The following is a 16,396-nucleotide window of genomic DNA, read 5'->3' as shown; positions in this document are numbered from 1 at the left end:
ATTAATGGAGAGCTCTCGAGCTTCCAGGAGTGTTCCCCTGCCCAGATCACTCTTCAGCGAAAAACAATTACTTAAAATATTTCCTAATAGTCAACAGACTGCAAAGCAATATTTCTCCCTGTAATTGCATTGTTCCTGGCTGCTGTGGGGCCGGGCTGAGCCCTTTGAGGTGATGGTCACAGGGGTCTGAGTGCAGCTGCTGGGGCCACAGAAAGCCAGCTCTGAGCAGTGGCAGCCTCCTGCAACTCTCCATCCCTTGATTTTTTTTTTTTATTTTTTTTTTTAATCCCAGCAATTGCAGTTTGAAATGGTTCTGCACTAGGAATGTGCTGTAATAATGACATTGTTACAACCTGATTTTGCCTGGGGTTCAAATACCTGCTGTGGTAGCGAAGGTGTGGTGGAGCGGCAGATGGGAGCTACAGGAGCTTTGAGAAGTCTCCTCTTGCTTTTATGGTTTAAAACAAAGTTGTGCTGTGGATACAAAAGACAGGACAAGCTCCCAGCATCACTCCTCAGCATCAGAATCCATGAAGCTGCTTCTCTTCTGCTCTCCTCAGATAAAACCAAAGTGTTTTGAGGCTGGAGTGACCTTTTCTGCAGCTCAGAGGCATGGAGCAAGCCCAGGCTCTGTGATGGAAGGTGGTGCCTCCAGGCACGGCCAGGAACATCACAGACCCCGTGGTTCTGGCTCCTGATTGTGAGAGTCGCTGCTGGACTGGGAGAGTGCCGTTCACTTGGAAGCATTCCCTTCAGAATGCTCCATTTGCAGTGCATTTGGAACAAAATGCTGTGAAATGTCAGGGGTGTCATCATCCACGTGTTCTGCTGCTTCTGCACCTGGTGGGACCGGTGGCCAAGAGTGTGGCAGTCACATTTTCTGGAAAAATCCCTTTGCCAGGATTCTTCTCCTGGGAAGCTGAGAAGCCTCAGAGAAAAAAGAACACAATATTATCTCACTTGCTTCTCCTGTGTTTTGCTGCTTTGGGATGTGGTTGGAGATTGTTTATCCAACAGGCGATTGTTTCATGAGGGTTGTTTTGACTCATTGGCCAGTTGGGGCCAGGCTGTGTCAGACTCTAAAGAGAGTCCTGAGATTCATTAATATCTTTCTAGCCTTCTGTCTGTATCCTTTCAGCATTCTTTAGTGTAGCTTAGTATAGCATTCTTTAATATAATATAGACCATAAAATAATAAATTAGCCTTCTAAGAACATGGAGTCAGATTCATCATTCCTCCCTTCACCTGGGAACCCCACAAACACAATACAAGAGAGTACTGGGAAAGGGAGAAGTCAGGAGCTGTTTCTAAGGCAGCAATTTCCTGAGCAGGGAGCTCCCAGGCAAAGCCAGGTCTGCAGCCAGGTGTGTGCTCGGGATCTGCTGTCCCTTCCTGAGGAACAGTGGCATCCTCGGAGGGGAGGGGCTGTCCCAAGGACAAGAGCCCATCCCCTGGGACAAGCTGGGGAGCCTGGCGTGTTCCTGGTGCCCAGCACTGCCTCTCCCAGTGGGCTGGGGAGGCCTGGGCACACCTGCCAGAGCCACACCCAGGGGGATTTTTCAGCTTCATTTTCACCCGCAGTTTTATTTTCTATTGCACAGACTCTCACCGGAGTGGAAGCTTTCCTGCCTTCAGCAGAGCCCTGGGGCCGTGGCTCGGGTGTGCCACTGTCACCTCCAGCAGAGCTGAGCCCTTCCCATCAGCTCACATCTGCCAGGCAGATGGGGAGGGCCAGCCAAGCCTTCCCTTCATGTAAACTGCACTTCTTTTAATACAGAGCAAGAGCTTCGAGACCTTTCATGGCTCCCTCTCATTCTTCATGAGCTACATATGTACATCAGCTCCAACACTCTGTCAGGGAACAGGGGTTTTCAATCAAAAAGACTGTCAGGAAAGCTGATTCACTAACAAGAAAGCTGTCAAGCTGTGACAGCTGCTGTCTTTGCAACCCCAAACAATCTGTTCAGTGCTAACTGTGACTTATGCTTCCATTTATTATACAGCAGTAATGAGTGCTGGCCTCGGCAGGGCTCACCTGGCTGCCTTGGTGGATCAAATCACAGCCGAGCTGGATGGGCTCCCTTCCCTGCAGAACAGCTCTGCCTCTGCCTTCTGAGCTCTCTTCCCAAATTCCAGTGCCAGGCCTTTCCTTGCTTTTGGAGCTCAGTGTGGATCTGGGGATTTCATTACTGTTGGGGCCAATGACAGCATGATTTCTGATTCCCCCTTTGTGTTGAATAATGGATTTCAGTTTAAACACAACGTGTTTATCCACAGACACGAGTGAAGAAATTTGGGCTGGTGCTTAATTATCCCAGCACCTCTGAGACCACAAGATTCCCACCCTGGCAGGGGAAGGGCAGGACCTGAGGGCTCTGTCCAGGTGCCAGCACTCACACTGCCAGCCTCTAAAATGAAAATGAGCAAGAGCCCCTTGACATCTCCCTCAAGCAAAGTCTCCCAGCTCTGTCTCACCACCCCTAAATCTGCTTTGTGCAGTTCTGGCTGATTAGTGCAAGCCTGGGCCGTGACAGAGCCGGGCTGGAGCTGGTTCCTCCTCCCTCCTGTGGTGCACGTTTGGTGCTGCGGTGCACCCCAGTAAATCACCTCCTGCAGCTCTGCTGAGCCACATCCCCTCTGTTCCCCTGAACTCGGGGTGCTCCAGCTGTGCCCAGGAGTGCCTGGCCCTGTTCCAGTGGTTTGCCACAGGTGACCAGTCTGTGGGGCACTCTGGGGGCTCCTGGCTGGTTGTGATCCCAGGTGAGGGCAATGAATTCATCCGAGAGCTGCAGGGTGGGAGTTTGGGGCAGGGGCACTGTGCAGGGGGACCCAGCAGGGTCCTTTTCCCCAGGAAGTGCCCCTGGGGGTCTGTCCTGCCCTCGGTGTCTCCTGCCTGCCCTCCCTGCTGCTGTGGGACTGCACCAGGGCTCTGCCTGCCTTCCCCACCACCCAACCGCTCCTTGGTTCCAAACTTTCTCTCCTTGGAAAACCACCAGCCTGCTGGAGATCATTTTCCTCTCAGCTTTGCTGCCAAGAGATCTACTTAGTAATTCCTGGAATCGGTTGAAGTCCATAGCTGTTACCTTCCCTGGAGGGAGGGAAGCAGCAGAGGCAAAGCGCTGTGTGTTCCCAGGCAGGCTGGGGGCCAGCTCTCCCTGCTGGCTGGCCCAGCTGTGTGAGGTGTCCCCGTCCCTGCTCCCTGTCCCTCAGTGCCACTCGGGGCTGCTGAGGCTGGTTTTTCCCTGCCAGCCCCGGCGCAGGTGCCGGTTCTGGGGTGCAGATGCTCCGAGGGGTTGTGTCTGTCCAGCGTGGCTTGGTCACCTCCTGGTGAGGGTGCTGCTGGCCAGGGGCCTCCGGGGTCTCAGGTGCTCCTGTCCCACTTGTCCCGCTCAGGTTCCCAAATTCCTGCCGGTGGGAAGTGCCCGGAGCAGAGGGGTTTGCTCACTGGAGCATCCCCCCGGGGCAGGAGGGAGGAGAGTCCGGGCAGCTGGGGCAGAACCACAGAGCAGGGACTGTCCTGACCTGGGAGGGGCCCACAGGATCATGGATCCAGCCCCTGCCCCTGCACAGACAGCCCAAATCCCACCCTGGGTATCCCTGCAGCGCTGTCCAAACCCTCCTGGAGCTCTGGCTGTGCCCATTCCCTGGGATGGGCATCTGGGCAGTGCCAGCACCCTCTGGGATGAACCTGTCCCCAAATCCACCCTAAACCCCCCTGACCCAGCTGAGAGTGGGGAGCCTGCCCTGCCTGGGGCTCCAGCAGCCCTGGCTCTGGTGCCCAGTGCTCCCAGTCCGTGCTGGATCCAGATCCCAGTGCAGGGACAGGAGCAGCGTGTGGCTGGATGCTCCCCTTGGGGCATCTCAAGGAAGGTTTGTGCTCCCATGCTAGAGCAGCCCCTTTAATGGGGGATCACACTGCACTCACAGGGCTGCCTCAGAGGGGATGGGGGAGAAAAGTGTTTTGCTGGAAAATAACGGGATTAAAGAGATGCAGCGGTGAGATAACCCCCGGGGACAGAGGCACAAAGCACTTCTTGCAACTTGCCTGTTCTTCTGCAGCTCCCTCTAGGTCTTTGTTTGCTTTGCTGCTTTTTGGGAGGCTTCATTAAGTTCTTTCCTCTTGTTTTTATGCCTGACATACCTGTAAAACAGATTGTCCAGTGTTCCTGTCTGTCAGCCTATGATTTATTAAGTATTATTTTGTGCTGCTGATTTTGATGTTTTCCACCCACATACCAATCGCCCGTGGGTTTCAAGCTTTGTGCTCAGCACAGGGAGGTTTCCTGTCCAAACCCAGAAATGGCAAAGCAGGCAAGGATTTGGGGGATCCAGTGCAATCCGTGAGCTGGGCTGAGGGAGCAGCACGTTTTGGGGAGCGGATGTGCCCGGTGACATCCCAGACATCCCTGTGACATTCCCAGGCAGGGAATGCCTGAGGCTGCTCTCTCCCGCGGGGATGGCACCATTGCTCAATTAATCCACAATTAATTCCAACCCTGTTGGAAGGACAGGGCTGGCAAAGGGAAGGCCTGAGTGGGAAAGGCAAAGCTGAAGGAAGGCACATTTAGCTGGGATATTGGAAAGGGAGTCCTGGCCTGGATGGAATTCCCAGACCAGCTGGGGCTGCCCCTGGATCCCTGGCAGTGCCCAAGGCCAGGCTGGAGCACCTGGGACAGTGGAAGTGTCCCTGCCATGGCAGGGCTGGCCCTGGGTGGGATTTGGGGTCCCTCCCAACCCAAACCAGCCTGGGATTCAGTGAAAAGCTCAAAAGGGACCCTGTGTTCCATCTAGGACTGAATTCTTCCCCTCATCTCCAGTGTTTGCATATACAATTTATGGAAATGTGTGTGTCAGGATGGCAGTGAGTCCAGGATTCTGATAAGTCATGGAGAAAAGCTGGAATAAATCAGCCTGTAACTTGCTGAGCCCAGTGGTTGTTCCAGCCGTGTCTCTCAAATGTTTCTGCACGGCAGAGAAGGCTCTGACATGAGGAGCCATTATTAAACCACTCCATTAATCTAGGGAGAGGGAGGGCTGCTGCGCTGAATAAATTAGAAAAATTAAATAATCCAGAGTGTCGAAAGCCCATCTTAATTATTTAAAGTACAAGTAACACTGTCTGGCTTGTTACTGCGTTGGTAAAACACTCGGAGGGTGCATATACAGAAAAGAATATATTTGAATATTGCTGATATCTGTTCTTCTGAGCACAAAACACATCTCAGAAAACCCGTTCTCTTACCTGGAATTTTTTATCTTAACACCCTGGAAAGCAATTTCACTAACAAAAGATGGCATTAGGATGCCAAATTAAAAGCTGATGAAAACAGGGAAAATAAAAGATCTTTTTTTTGCCTTGACATTTACAATTAATGCCACAGAAATGTTGGTTTAATCAGACAATATGGGGGCTTGCAAAGGTGAAATTGGAAGTTTCCAGCCCTGAATGCTCGTGTAAAAGTTAATAAATTCAGCTCGTAATCATTATGCACATGCTAGTTATAATAATTTACTGTCCATACCAAATCTTTATAAGCATTGTAATTAAATATAAAATGCACATTAGAATTATAATGAGTAATTAGGGCAACATAACTAATGTGCCTAAAAGTCCCGAAGCTCATTAAAATGTTAAAAGAGGAAACCTGCTGGAGCTGGAGCACTCCCTGTGCCTGGGGTGCCATGGGTCTAACTCTTCCTTTGGACTTGGGTGGGGAGCAGGTCCAGCAGGTCTCTGGGCTGGTTTTGAGCAGAGCTCAGGGGTTAAGTTTGGGTTTCCATGTGAGGAAATGTTGGGGAGCTCAGATGTGCAGAGTCAGAACCAGGGACTGCTTTGGGTTGGGAGAGACCCTAAACCCCATCTCACGCCACCCCTGCCGTGGCAGGGACCCCAGCCATAGCCCAGGTCCTGTTCAGCCTGGCCTTGGACGCTGCTCCGTGTGGGGTGACACTGTGTGTGTCCCTGGTGGTGACACCTGTGTGTGTCCCTGGTGGTGACATCGAGCCCTTGGGCACACCTGGCACCAGCTCCGGGCCGTGCTGTGCCCAATTCTCCTCCCTCCCACCCTTCTGCCCAGACCCCTCCTGTGGGATGCACAGATCTGTGGCTTTGGGGACAACGCGTGGGAGCTGTGGCCAGGGCCAGCTGTCCTCCCAGCCATGCCCACGGGGACAGGCGTGCAGGACATCGGGAGCGCTGCGCGGAGCTGCTCCCCGAGCTCCCACCCCAAAGCCTTTCCCAGCAAGGCACTCGCAGCTCTCGGGGAAATTGCCATGAAGCAGTTCCTGTAACTCATTCCCAAGGCAGAAATGAGGCTTTATTTGAAGTGCCCTGCTCGGCAGGGATGAGCCACGGGAGGGGATTGAACAAGGAGCCACTGTGGGGACAAAAACCTCCGGATCTGAGTCACAGGAGCCAGCCTGCCGACAGACACAGATAATCACATTTTCCCTCTATCATTTTATTTAACCGTTGTTTAGGAGACCTAGAAATGACAAATACATTTTAAATTATTAGTTTTACAGCAGGTTTTCTTGTTAAGATCCCTGTTAGGTTTTATTGCAGTGTCTCACTCGGCTGTTGATTTGTCTGGAAAAAGCTGCCCTGGGAGCTGTGGGGGGCTGGCACCCCTTCCCTCCTCCTGCAGCCTCTCTCAGCTTTCCCCTCCCGCCTTCCCTCCCTCCTCCTGCTCGCTCTCTTTGAGCCAAGGTGTTATTTCCTCGCTGGCTGTTTATTGCTGTTTATGATGGGGTGCTCAGCAGGAATCCCTCCCCTCACACCTGCTCGAGGGGAAGCTTCAGCTGGGGGAGTTTGAGGGAGGGCTGGAGCTGGAGTCTCACCCGTCCCACACCTCCCTTCAGCCTCAGCTTCTTTCTAACCAGATTTCTGCCCCGGGTTGTTTGTCTCTGCCCATTCCAGGGCAGACCTGGGCAGTGTGAGCAGCGGGTTTGGGGTGTGGGATCCCACCTGCAGCTGCTCAGGCTTCCAAGTCTGGTGGGTTTTTGGCTCCCTAATCAGTGCTCCAGGAACACAACTGCATCCCACAATTTGTCTTTAGGGTAAAAGCCATAAAATAAGCTGACAGTGATAAATCCAGGAGATGGTGGCTCCAACAATCTCTGCTTTGTGTTTCCATGCCTGTACTAACCAGGGATTTCCTGGAGCAGAGAATATTGATTTCAATTCTTGTTCCGAACAAACAGAAGCTGAAATCCTCCTCAAAGGGAGATCTGAGAAAATTTCCTCCTCAGAAGTTTTCCAGTAGTTTCCAAGCCAGCAGCAGAGCCTGGAATTGTTATTTGGGGCTGGGATGCAGCTGGCATCCCCGTCCCAGCTGCCCATGAAGCAGCAGTAAGCTGCAGGCTTTTATGCACCAGCTCATCCTGAAACACATTGTCAGGGACGTTCTGCTTTTGTGTAAAAAACAGCCAGCCAAGCAAGACAAAAATATCCCCAAAACACCAAGGAGAAGGTGAGCAGGCTCGGGGGGAAGCAGCAAGGTGGTGCCTCTTAGAACAGGAGCCTGGGACGTGACTCAGCCTTCACTCATCTCTTATCTACTCTTCCAGTGGTCACATCTCTGACACAGCCTGAGGGAAGGGGTGGGGATGTTTCTCCTGTCCCTGTTGCTTTTATGGAGCAGCAAAAACAATCTGTGTGCTTCCTTATGCAGATTATGAAGGACTCATGCAAATTGCTTGTACATGTATTCTCCCCCCCCCAATTGTTCATGTTGCTGGGTGAAAGCTGATGGATTTATGGATTGGTTTGTGTAATCATTGCATGAGGAAGCTGGAGGCAGGGGCTGAGTCTGCCTGTCTGAGAGTCTGCTTTAACCCCAGGAGGATGGAAGGGGGAGAAGCAGCTCCGCTTTAACCCCGGTGAAACTCCCTCTCCCAGCTGAGTTAAAATCAGGGATTGTGCTGGCTGCTGGGGGTGTTTGCTGTCCCTGGCCATGGCAGCTGCACTCCCAGCAGATTCCCTTCCTGTGAGAGGGGAACACGGCCGTGCTGGGAGTGGGGACGAGGCTGTCACTGCCCTGCAGGCTCACAGGAAACATTCCAGCCTGTCATTAAACACCTGCCAAGGACTGGCACAGGCAGGGTTTGCCCTGGATTTGGGGACAGGAGGCTTTGCAGAGCTGGGGGCTGGGGCACTGCCAGGGTAAAGCACACAAAGGAAGATCCCTTAGAAGGGTTTGGGATGATGCACACAGGATCTGGGAATGCAGGAGGCAGTGCAAAGGACAGGGATGCAGAGATAAGGCTGCACAAGGGTTTAGCAGTGCTCAGACATTGAGTATTCCAGATTTACAAAGCGATTTCATGGGGTATCAAACAGTTTACTGTAATTACAGCAATGCTCAGCTACAGAGCTGGTAGCTGTGCCCATCCATAATCAATCCACACTCAGGTGAAACCAGGTGTGCACCAGGTGTGGAAATAGCCTCTCCAAAATCCCCTGTGCTTCAGTGAGGTATTCCCACCCCATCCCTTGGGGTGTGCCAGGAGGAGGGTGGGGATGGGTTGGGGTCACTCAGCACTTTGGTGCTTCCTGTGGCCACCACCCAGCTCCATCCTGGCCTCAACCCAAGGCAGCACCTCCTGGGATTTCTTCCCAGCTTTTCTGGGAGCTCCTGGCAGGGCCAGGCTCAGCTGGGGTGGTCCCAGGGCCCTGCAGCACTCGGGTGGTTCAGCCAGGGCTCCTGAGGAGCTCCTGGATCCGGGCTGGGGGAGCAGCACCGCGACGTGAGGGGAGCAGAGCGAGGCAGGCAGAGCTCCACGTGTCCATAAACACCTTAGAGCAACATCTGGAGAGCTGCTCGGGAAAAAATAAACAGATTTTTATTTATAAGCTATGTGGTTTGGTTTTTACAGCGTTTTGATGAGGCACATAAATTATTGTTTAAAACCAGAGAACGTAAAAAGTTCCAGGAGGAGGCAGTTGTTGCCTTTGATAATCTCTTTCCTGAGGAATTTGCTGTGTTTTATTTTCAGCTGGCGGTTCCTTCTGCTGGCAACTGGAAAACCTGACAATTGCTTTTCATCTTTATTTGTGTCTGTAGTTCTAAGCTCAAAAAGTTTATTACTATTTACAATGTTTGCTATTTAAAAAGACAAAATGCACTTACTGAAACAACTCCACACGCGGTGGAATGATGGGAGAGGCACTTTTCTGTGATATTTGTGGTTGGCTCATCATTATGGAGGTTTACTCTGTTAGTTTGAGGTCTCAAGGGTTTGGGGGTGTGTGCAGGCAGTGCAGATCAGGGTGCTGGCCCTGGGGACCTGCCAGACCCTCGCAGTGACAGGGTCCCCCAGTGCTGGGGGCTCCTGTGCCCCTCCCCGTGCTCAGGAGTTAAACACTGGTAGCTAATTAAAGAGTGCTGTTAGCTGCGGGCTGTGTTGGGGAGCTGAAAAGCAGCTTTTTGCAGGATTGCTGTCTCCCCATGTCTCAGCTGGGTTTCCCACCAGGCACACGGAGCAGGATGTGCAGTGTGGGACAATTTCCCTCTGCTGGAGCAGTGCTGGAACGTGGCTCAAGCTGGAGAAGAGGGCCGAGAGGAGCTGGGTGACCTGCCTATCCAGATGCCAATGTCCATTTCTTTCACAATTCTTATTTTTCAGTTGTCCCCACAATTCAGGAACTTAAATCCAGCGGTGTGATGCTTGGAGGGAACGGCCTGATCCGGTGCGAAGGTGCAGGAGTGCCTGCCCCGGTCTTTGAGTGGTACAGAGGAGAGAGGAAGTAAGTAGCCACTGCTCGCCCACCCCCCGTGTGCCAGGGCTGCTGCCGGGCTGGGGCTGCCCTGGGGTGCCCATGCCAGCCTGCCCAGCTCCAGCAGCAGTGCTTGGGGCTGCCCCGTGGCCGTGGCTCCTGTTCTGTCAGAGTGCAATGCAACAGCCTGGCATGGCTGAGCTGCAGGAGCTGCAGCCTTTGAAGGGTGGCAGCCAGAAAAGCACTGGGAGAAGCTGCAAAAAGGATTTCTGTTTGATTTGCCCTCCTCACCTGTGAGAGCACGGCTCTGAGGCAGAGTGAGGGGTGCCCTGGTTGTGCTCCCTGGGTGAGCTCTGCAGGTCGCTGCAGCCAAGGGGGTCAGGGGGGCACTGAACCCTAAAGCCTGGCCGTGTGTTCTGGGCTTGTGTGGGCCCTTCTGGGTCAGCAGCAGCATCTCTGCAGAGCCCCCTTGTTCCCCAGGCAGCTCGTTAAACAGGAGGTGTTTTCTTTGGAGCAGGACATTTTGGTTTTCAGCTCTGGGCTTTGCAGGAGCTCGTTTCTCTTGGGCTCACACGCTGCTGCAGAAGCAGGTGGATATTGTCCCTTGTAGCTGGGAAGCTTTGGGAATTTCCCACCTTCCAAGTGCTGGGCTTGTCAGCTCGAGCATCCCATTAAACCTGGGAGCTGGCAGGAGAATATTAATGACCCTTTTTCACAGAAAGCCATCTGTCAGCTCCTTCCTCAGCTGCTCCGCTCCTGCAGCACGAGCTGCTGTCCTCCCTCTTTGCTGAGCCATGGCATCCCACCATATCCTGAAGCTTCTTTCAATGGATCTTTCCTGTAAGGACCAGAAATGTTTCTGCTGTGCTGTGAGGTCCATCTGCATCCCATTTCATGGCTGCTCGTGGCTGTGTTGAGTTGTGCCCATCCTGGGGCCATTGCAGCACAAACACCCTTTCTGTGGGAAGATTTCAGAGCAGGTTTTGGCACTCCAGGTTCAATTAGCAGCTCCCAGCACGCTGATCACCCTTCTGTTTGTAGCTCTGCCCAAACTCCTCCCTGCTGAGCACGTCCAGTGCCATGGCAGCAGCAGGAGAGGCAAAGCAGAGCATTTCAGGACACCCAAGCTGTGCTCCTGCTCCTGCTCCTGCTCTGGTGGGAGTTTCAGCTCAGCAGGAAAAGCTCTGTCCTGCTGGGCCTTGCTGCTCAAGCACTGGGTTAAATCCAGTGCTCCATCCTTGCAGGAGCTGGGCTCTGGTGAGCCTTGGGGGTCCCTTCCAGCTCAGGGGGTCCTTGCTGGGGATCTCTGAGCCCCATCCCTTGCAGGAAAGGGGAAAACAACCAGGGGTGGTTTTTTTGCTGGTTTTGGATCCAATGTCTCCCCTCTGCCTGAGGATGAGGGGCAGCCAGCTCAGGGTGAGCATTGGTAGCACAGCATGGTGCAGAGCTGAGAAGGCTCAGCTCTCAGGGGAGCCCACGGGAGCATCTCCACTACCCTGCAGACAATTTGCAGCTGTGCTCCACGGCTGAATTTGCTCCCTGGGAGTGCACACCCTGCTGGATTCTCAGCTAACACAATAGAGAGGATCCCATTTTTGTCAGATACTCTTGGGCTGGGACTCCTCTTTCTTAGGAATCTGGATGGATTGTTCAATAAATTAGCAGTGGGAGTGAGCCCTGCAATCATAACTGTGCGTGCAGAGTCTGAAACAAGGCTTTTGGGGGTGGAAATTGCATTGTTGTTACTGAGATTGATGTGAATCCGAACGTACCATTCCCAGACCCCAGGGATCACCTCATCATAAAATAACCATTAAAGCTAAACACAGAGGCAGTAACAGACTGCACTGAGTCAAAGTTATTGCTCTTTGAGGCAGGGAGGGCTGATTCTGCTAATCACTGACTTCCCAGGAGCTCTGTTCAGTAACTTCCCCCAGGTGCTGGTGCACAGGGTGGGGAGAGCTGGAGAAAATTTGAGGGAGAAGTTAATGAAAGCATCTCAAAATTGTCCTAGAAACATCACATGGTTGGGTTGGAAGGGATCCTAACGTTTATCCCACCCCAATCCCCTGCCATGGGCAGGGCACCTTCACTGTGCCAGGGTGCTCCAAGGCCTGGCCAGGGATCCAGGGGCACTTCCAGGGATGGGGTGTCAGAAATGGGCTATGGGCTTGGAAGATTGTTGGGGATCCCTGTGGAGAGCCCAGTGGCTTCCCTGTGCCAGCTCTGAACCCAGTCTGCTCTCAGGCTGTGCTCTGGGCTCACAGAAATTAGAGCTCAGACATTAAACAGCCGCAGGGAAGAAGCCCAAAAGTCAGCTGAATGAAATATTAAAGTATTAATTCCCTTTTCCTTCTCAAAGCAAACAAGACTTACATTTGGAATGACAAAGCTCATTATCATGGCTTCATCAATTATGGCACAGTGCAGGTGTTCTGGGATGGAGGCAGAGCAGGGCTGGGGCTGGCACTGGGGCACGGGGCATGCCTGGGAGACATCCCAGTGAGGAGGGGCTCGCTCTTCCCTGGGGGAGTGGCACAGGGCAAAGGGGAAGGAGCGTGCAGGGGGGCTGCACACACCCAGAGTGCTGTTGTGCACCCCCAGAATGCTGTTGTGCACACCCAATAACTCTGTTGTGCACACCCAATAACTCTGTTGTGCACACCTAGAATGCTGTTGTACACCCCCAGAACGCTGTTGTGCACACACCCAGAGTGCTGTTGTACACACCATAACCCTGTTGTGCACACCTAGAATGCTGTTGTACACCCCAGAACACTGTTGTGCACACCCAGAATGCTGTTGTACACACCATAACCCTGTTGTGCACACCCAGTAACTCTGTTGTACACCCCCATAACTCTGTTGTGCACACCTATAATGCTGTTGTATACCTCATAACTCTGTTGTGCACCCCCAGAACTCTCTTTGTGCACACCTAGAACGCTGTTGTACACCCAATAACTCTGTTGTGCACACCCAGAATGCTGTTGTACACCCCAGAACACTGTTGTGCACACCCAGAACTCTGTTGTGCACACCCAGTAACTCTGTTGTGCATACCCAGAACGCTGTTGTACACCCCATAACTCTGTTGTACACCCCCAGAACTCTCTTGTGCACACCTAGAACGCTGTTGTACACCCAATAACTCTGGTGTGCACACCCCAGGATGCTGTTGCAGCCTGACAGTCGCTGGGTGAGGCCCAGAAATAAATGGTTATATAATTAAATGATTATATAATAAATATAAATGAGAGCTCGGTGCTGAGCCATGCACAGGGCAGCGAATTCCCCAGGAAGAGTTTGTGCTCCTCCAGCTGCACATGGACACCCCTGGGCAGCTCTGGCCAGCTCCTCCTCTGGGAATTGTGTGCTCATCCCTGTCCAGCCCCGTTTGCTGCAGGAATTCCAGCCCTGAGCCTCAGTGCCAGCCCCTTCCCAGCAGGGCTGCAGGGAGGGATGTGGGGGCAGTGACAGGGGAGGGCCCCGAGCTGGCACCCCTGGGAGCAGCAGGTCACAGCAGGCAGGCACTCCCAGCTGTTCGGAGGCAGATGTCACCTGGGACAGGGCGTGGTGACACAGAAGATCCCAGCACTCCATATTTTCTGGGGAAAAAAGGAGGTGAACCTTACAGCTGAAATGGAGATGGTGGAGCTCAAACTCTGGGCCAAAAGTGTGGAGCTGGCTTGGAAGCAGCTGATACAAACCACAGGATCCCTGAGTGGGCTGGAATGGGCCTTAAATCCCACCCAGTGCCAGCCTGCCCTGGCAGGGACACCTCCACTGTCCCAGGTGCTCCAGCCCCAGTGTCCAGCCTGGCCTTGGGCACTGCCAGGGATCCAGGGGCTGCTCTGGGCACCTGTGCATGGGAGCAGCACGGCAGGGGGGTTGGGAGTGAGGAACTCTTATGGAATTTTCTGCAGGAGAGGCAGGAAGCAGAGGGACAGCCAGTGGTGGGTTTAGAGGAGAACATCCATGTGCAAAGGCTGAAAGGGCAAATTTCCACCTGGCACAGAAGTTTTCTCTTTCTGGACCAAAGGGGAATCTTCCAAGAGCAGTGTTCATCCCAAAGCAGGCGCTGCAATCCCATTTTTCTGTGTTTTCATGCCCATGGGGTGTGGCACATCCTCTCCCCAGCCCTGGGCTGGAAGAGCAGAGTCCTTCACAGCAACACAACCTGCCCAGAGAGGAGAAATCCCCGTGTGAGCAGCACCTGCAGGGCTCTGATGGGAAGAGAGGCACTCCCATAGCAATGAGCAGTGTTCAGTCCACAACCTGCACAAGTGCAATTAATGACAGATTTGCCAAGGTTTTAGGACAGAACAGTGGAAGATGGCATTAATTCCCAGGATATATGATCATATCCTTCAATATAGCAGACAAAAATTGCATTCCTAATCCAAACCCCTGCTCCTTATGGGAAATAGAAGGAATTATGAGTAATAACTGTAGCGAGTTTTTAATAACACGGCTCCCCTTCTCGCCTCCTTGTTTGATCAGACGTGGTTTGCCTACGACAACATCATTAAAGTTGATTCTCCTGCTTTGTCCTGGTGCCCAGCAATGCTCCTGACATGGCTTTGGGAGCAGTATCCACACACCTGCATTTTTCCTCTGAATTTGGGGTGGGAAGCTCAAAGCTGGGCGAGAAGAGTCCTGATTTGGCTTTTTTCTGTGCCTCATTACCTGTTCCTGCCAGGCTGCTGCCTCAGCAGTGCTGCTGAAGCATTTTCTCCCTAATTGCAAGGCTCATTTGCAGCTGTAGAGCCCCAGCAACAAAACCATGGTCACAATCCTGGCTCCGAATCCTCACCTGCCGCCAGCCAGAGCTGTGAAAGCACACCACAAACTCCAGAGGCTGAAAAGACCCTCTTGAAATGACAAAGACCCTCTTAGAAAGACTTTCCAGGGCCCCTTGCTGCTCCAGGGAGGGTGTTTCAATTCCCAGTTGGCTTTGCCCAGTTTAAAACCCAAGCTCTGCATCCAGGGGTTTGTGTCCCCGCTCCTCCAGGCAGGAGGGGCTGTGGGTGTTTCATTTCTCTCAGCTGCAGGACAGGCAGGCAGTGCTGTTCCCCTCAGCACCCCCAGCCCCAGGGCCCCCCAGAGTGCCGGGAATTGTGCTCAGCACAGGCACTGGCAGCTTGCAAAGAGCTCACCATGCTCCTGGGGCTGTCTGTGAAACCAGGAAAGAAAAGAGAGCTGTGAAAAAAAATAAATAAATAAAATCTTGGTTGTGGTATATGAGTTATAGACATTTTCTTTTTGCTTTCTAGACTGATCAATGGTCAACAAGGAATCACTATTAAAAATTATAGTACAAGATCCCTTCTTACTGTTACCAATGTGACAGAAGAGCACTTTGGCAACTATACTTGTGTCGCTGCCAACAAGCTAGGGACGACCAATGCCAGCCTGCCTCTCAACCGTAAGTAACGGGGACGTGTGGCCAGCGCTCAGGGTTGGTTCCTCCCAGCCCCGTGGGTCCCACAGCCCCAGAGGAGCAGCGTGCTCGTTCCCCTGGACGCCTGGAAATGCCCTTGTGCCCTTCAGGGTCGGCGGCTCTGCGCCTGGCGGTGCCTGTTCTGTGCTGGGGAAGGGTTTGGGTTCTGACTCTGGGTTCTGCGGCGTGCTCTGGGGATCAGGGGCTGTGCCTCTGCCAGAAATCCCAGCTAAGCCCACCCTTCGTGGTGGTGCAGAGGCACAATGTGCACAGCTCCTGCTCCCTGCGGGGCCACTGCCATCCAGGGAAGAGACTTCCCAGCACATTCCCAGGAGCAGCCTGGGATGTGCCAGAGCTCTGTCCCGCCAGGGCTGGCAGGGGCTGGTGCAGAGCAGGGCAGTCTCTTGGAGAAGGCAGTGAGCAGTGTGAGATGCTGGATGCTCAGCGGGGAGGTGCCCAAAAGGGGCCCCAAGGTGCTGCTGGGGAGGAATTTTTAGCTGTGGCTCGGTGGCATTTCACTGCTGCTGTATGTTCAGCCATCTGCTGCTGCATCCAAAGGTGTTCCTGGTGCAGTTCTGGTGCTGCTCTCTTCTGATGGTGATAAAAGAGAGACAAAACTCCGGGGGTATCCTGCATGTAAAGATATTCCTCACTGCGTGGAAACGCAGAGCTTCAGTTGCTTAAATCCCACAATTATTGCCTGCCTTCCATGAAATTTCCTCCTGAACGTACTCCCCATATGACGAGTGTTGTCAGGAGGTTCTAAATTCCTACAGGAGAGATGTAACAGGCAGAAAATAACAGGGAGCCTTTGCTGGCATTTATTTAATATTTGAGGGATCATTACCAAAGTGGGAACGATGTTACACTTATTTTAAACAGGAAATGCAAGTGAAAACAAAGGACTATTAAGCCAGAAGGAGCTGGAATTTGGTGTATTTGCAATTCAGAGCAGGTAGAAGGAAGGTCTGGCTTCATCTGAACAGAGCAGAGCTGAATCTGTCTCTGAGCTGCTGCCAGGATTTTTTCCATCTTAAATTGTGAGGTGCCTTGTAGCCACCCTTGAAAAGAACTTTGAGAGGCAGAGGTTGAAAATGTCATAGAAGTACCAAGTGCATTGGTACAAATCATAAAAATAGATGTTCTCCATCATGAAAGAAAGGGGAGGTGGGAAGCAGAATGGTCTGAGAGAAAATTCTGGAAATCTGGGTCTGCTGCTGACCTTGGGAGGGAA

At 52.7% G+C, this 16,396-nt stretch overlaps 1 protein-coding gene across 7 annotated transcripts in view; it reads left to right on the top strand.

Moving 5' to 3' along the window:
- Positions 1-16,396, top strand: part of NEGR1 (neuronal growth regulator 1) — a 187,419-nt gene that overhangs the window by 115,832 nt on the left and 55,191 nt on the right. For 6 of the 7 annotated variants that reach the window (XR_010366633.1, XM_064429217.1, XM_064429214.1 and 3 more), the window contains exons 5-6: positions 9,629-9,749; positions 14,996-15,147. The exons of the other annotated variant lie outside the window; for it this stretch is intronic. Coding sequence is in view for 5 of the 6 variants with exons in the window: in XM_064429217.1 (XP_064285287.1) it covers positions 9,629-9,749; positions 14,996-15,147 (273 nt within the window). In the remaining variant the exon portion in view is untranslated. The remainder of the gene's footprint in view (positions 1-9,628; positions 9,750-14,995; positions 15,148-16,396) is intronic. 7 annotated transcript variants of the gene reach the window in all.

Source organism: Passer domesticus, chromosome 7 (assembly GCF_036417665.1).
Source record: "Passer domesticus isolate bPasDom1 chromosome 7, bPasDom1.hap1, whole genome shotgun sequence".
In the NCBI taxonomy this organism is placed as follows: Eukaryota; Metazoa; Chordata; class Aves; order Passeriformes; family Passeridae; genus Passer; species Passer domesticus.
This window is presented reverse-complemented; position numbering and strand designations above follow the sequence as displayed.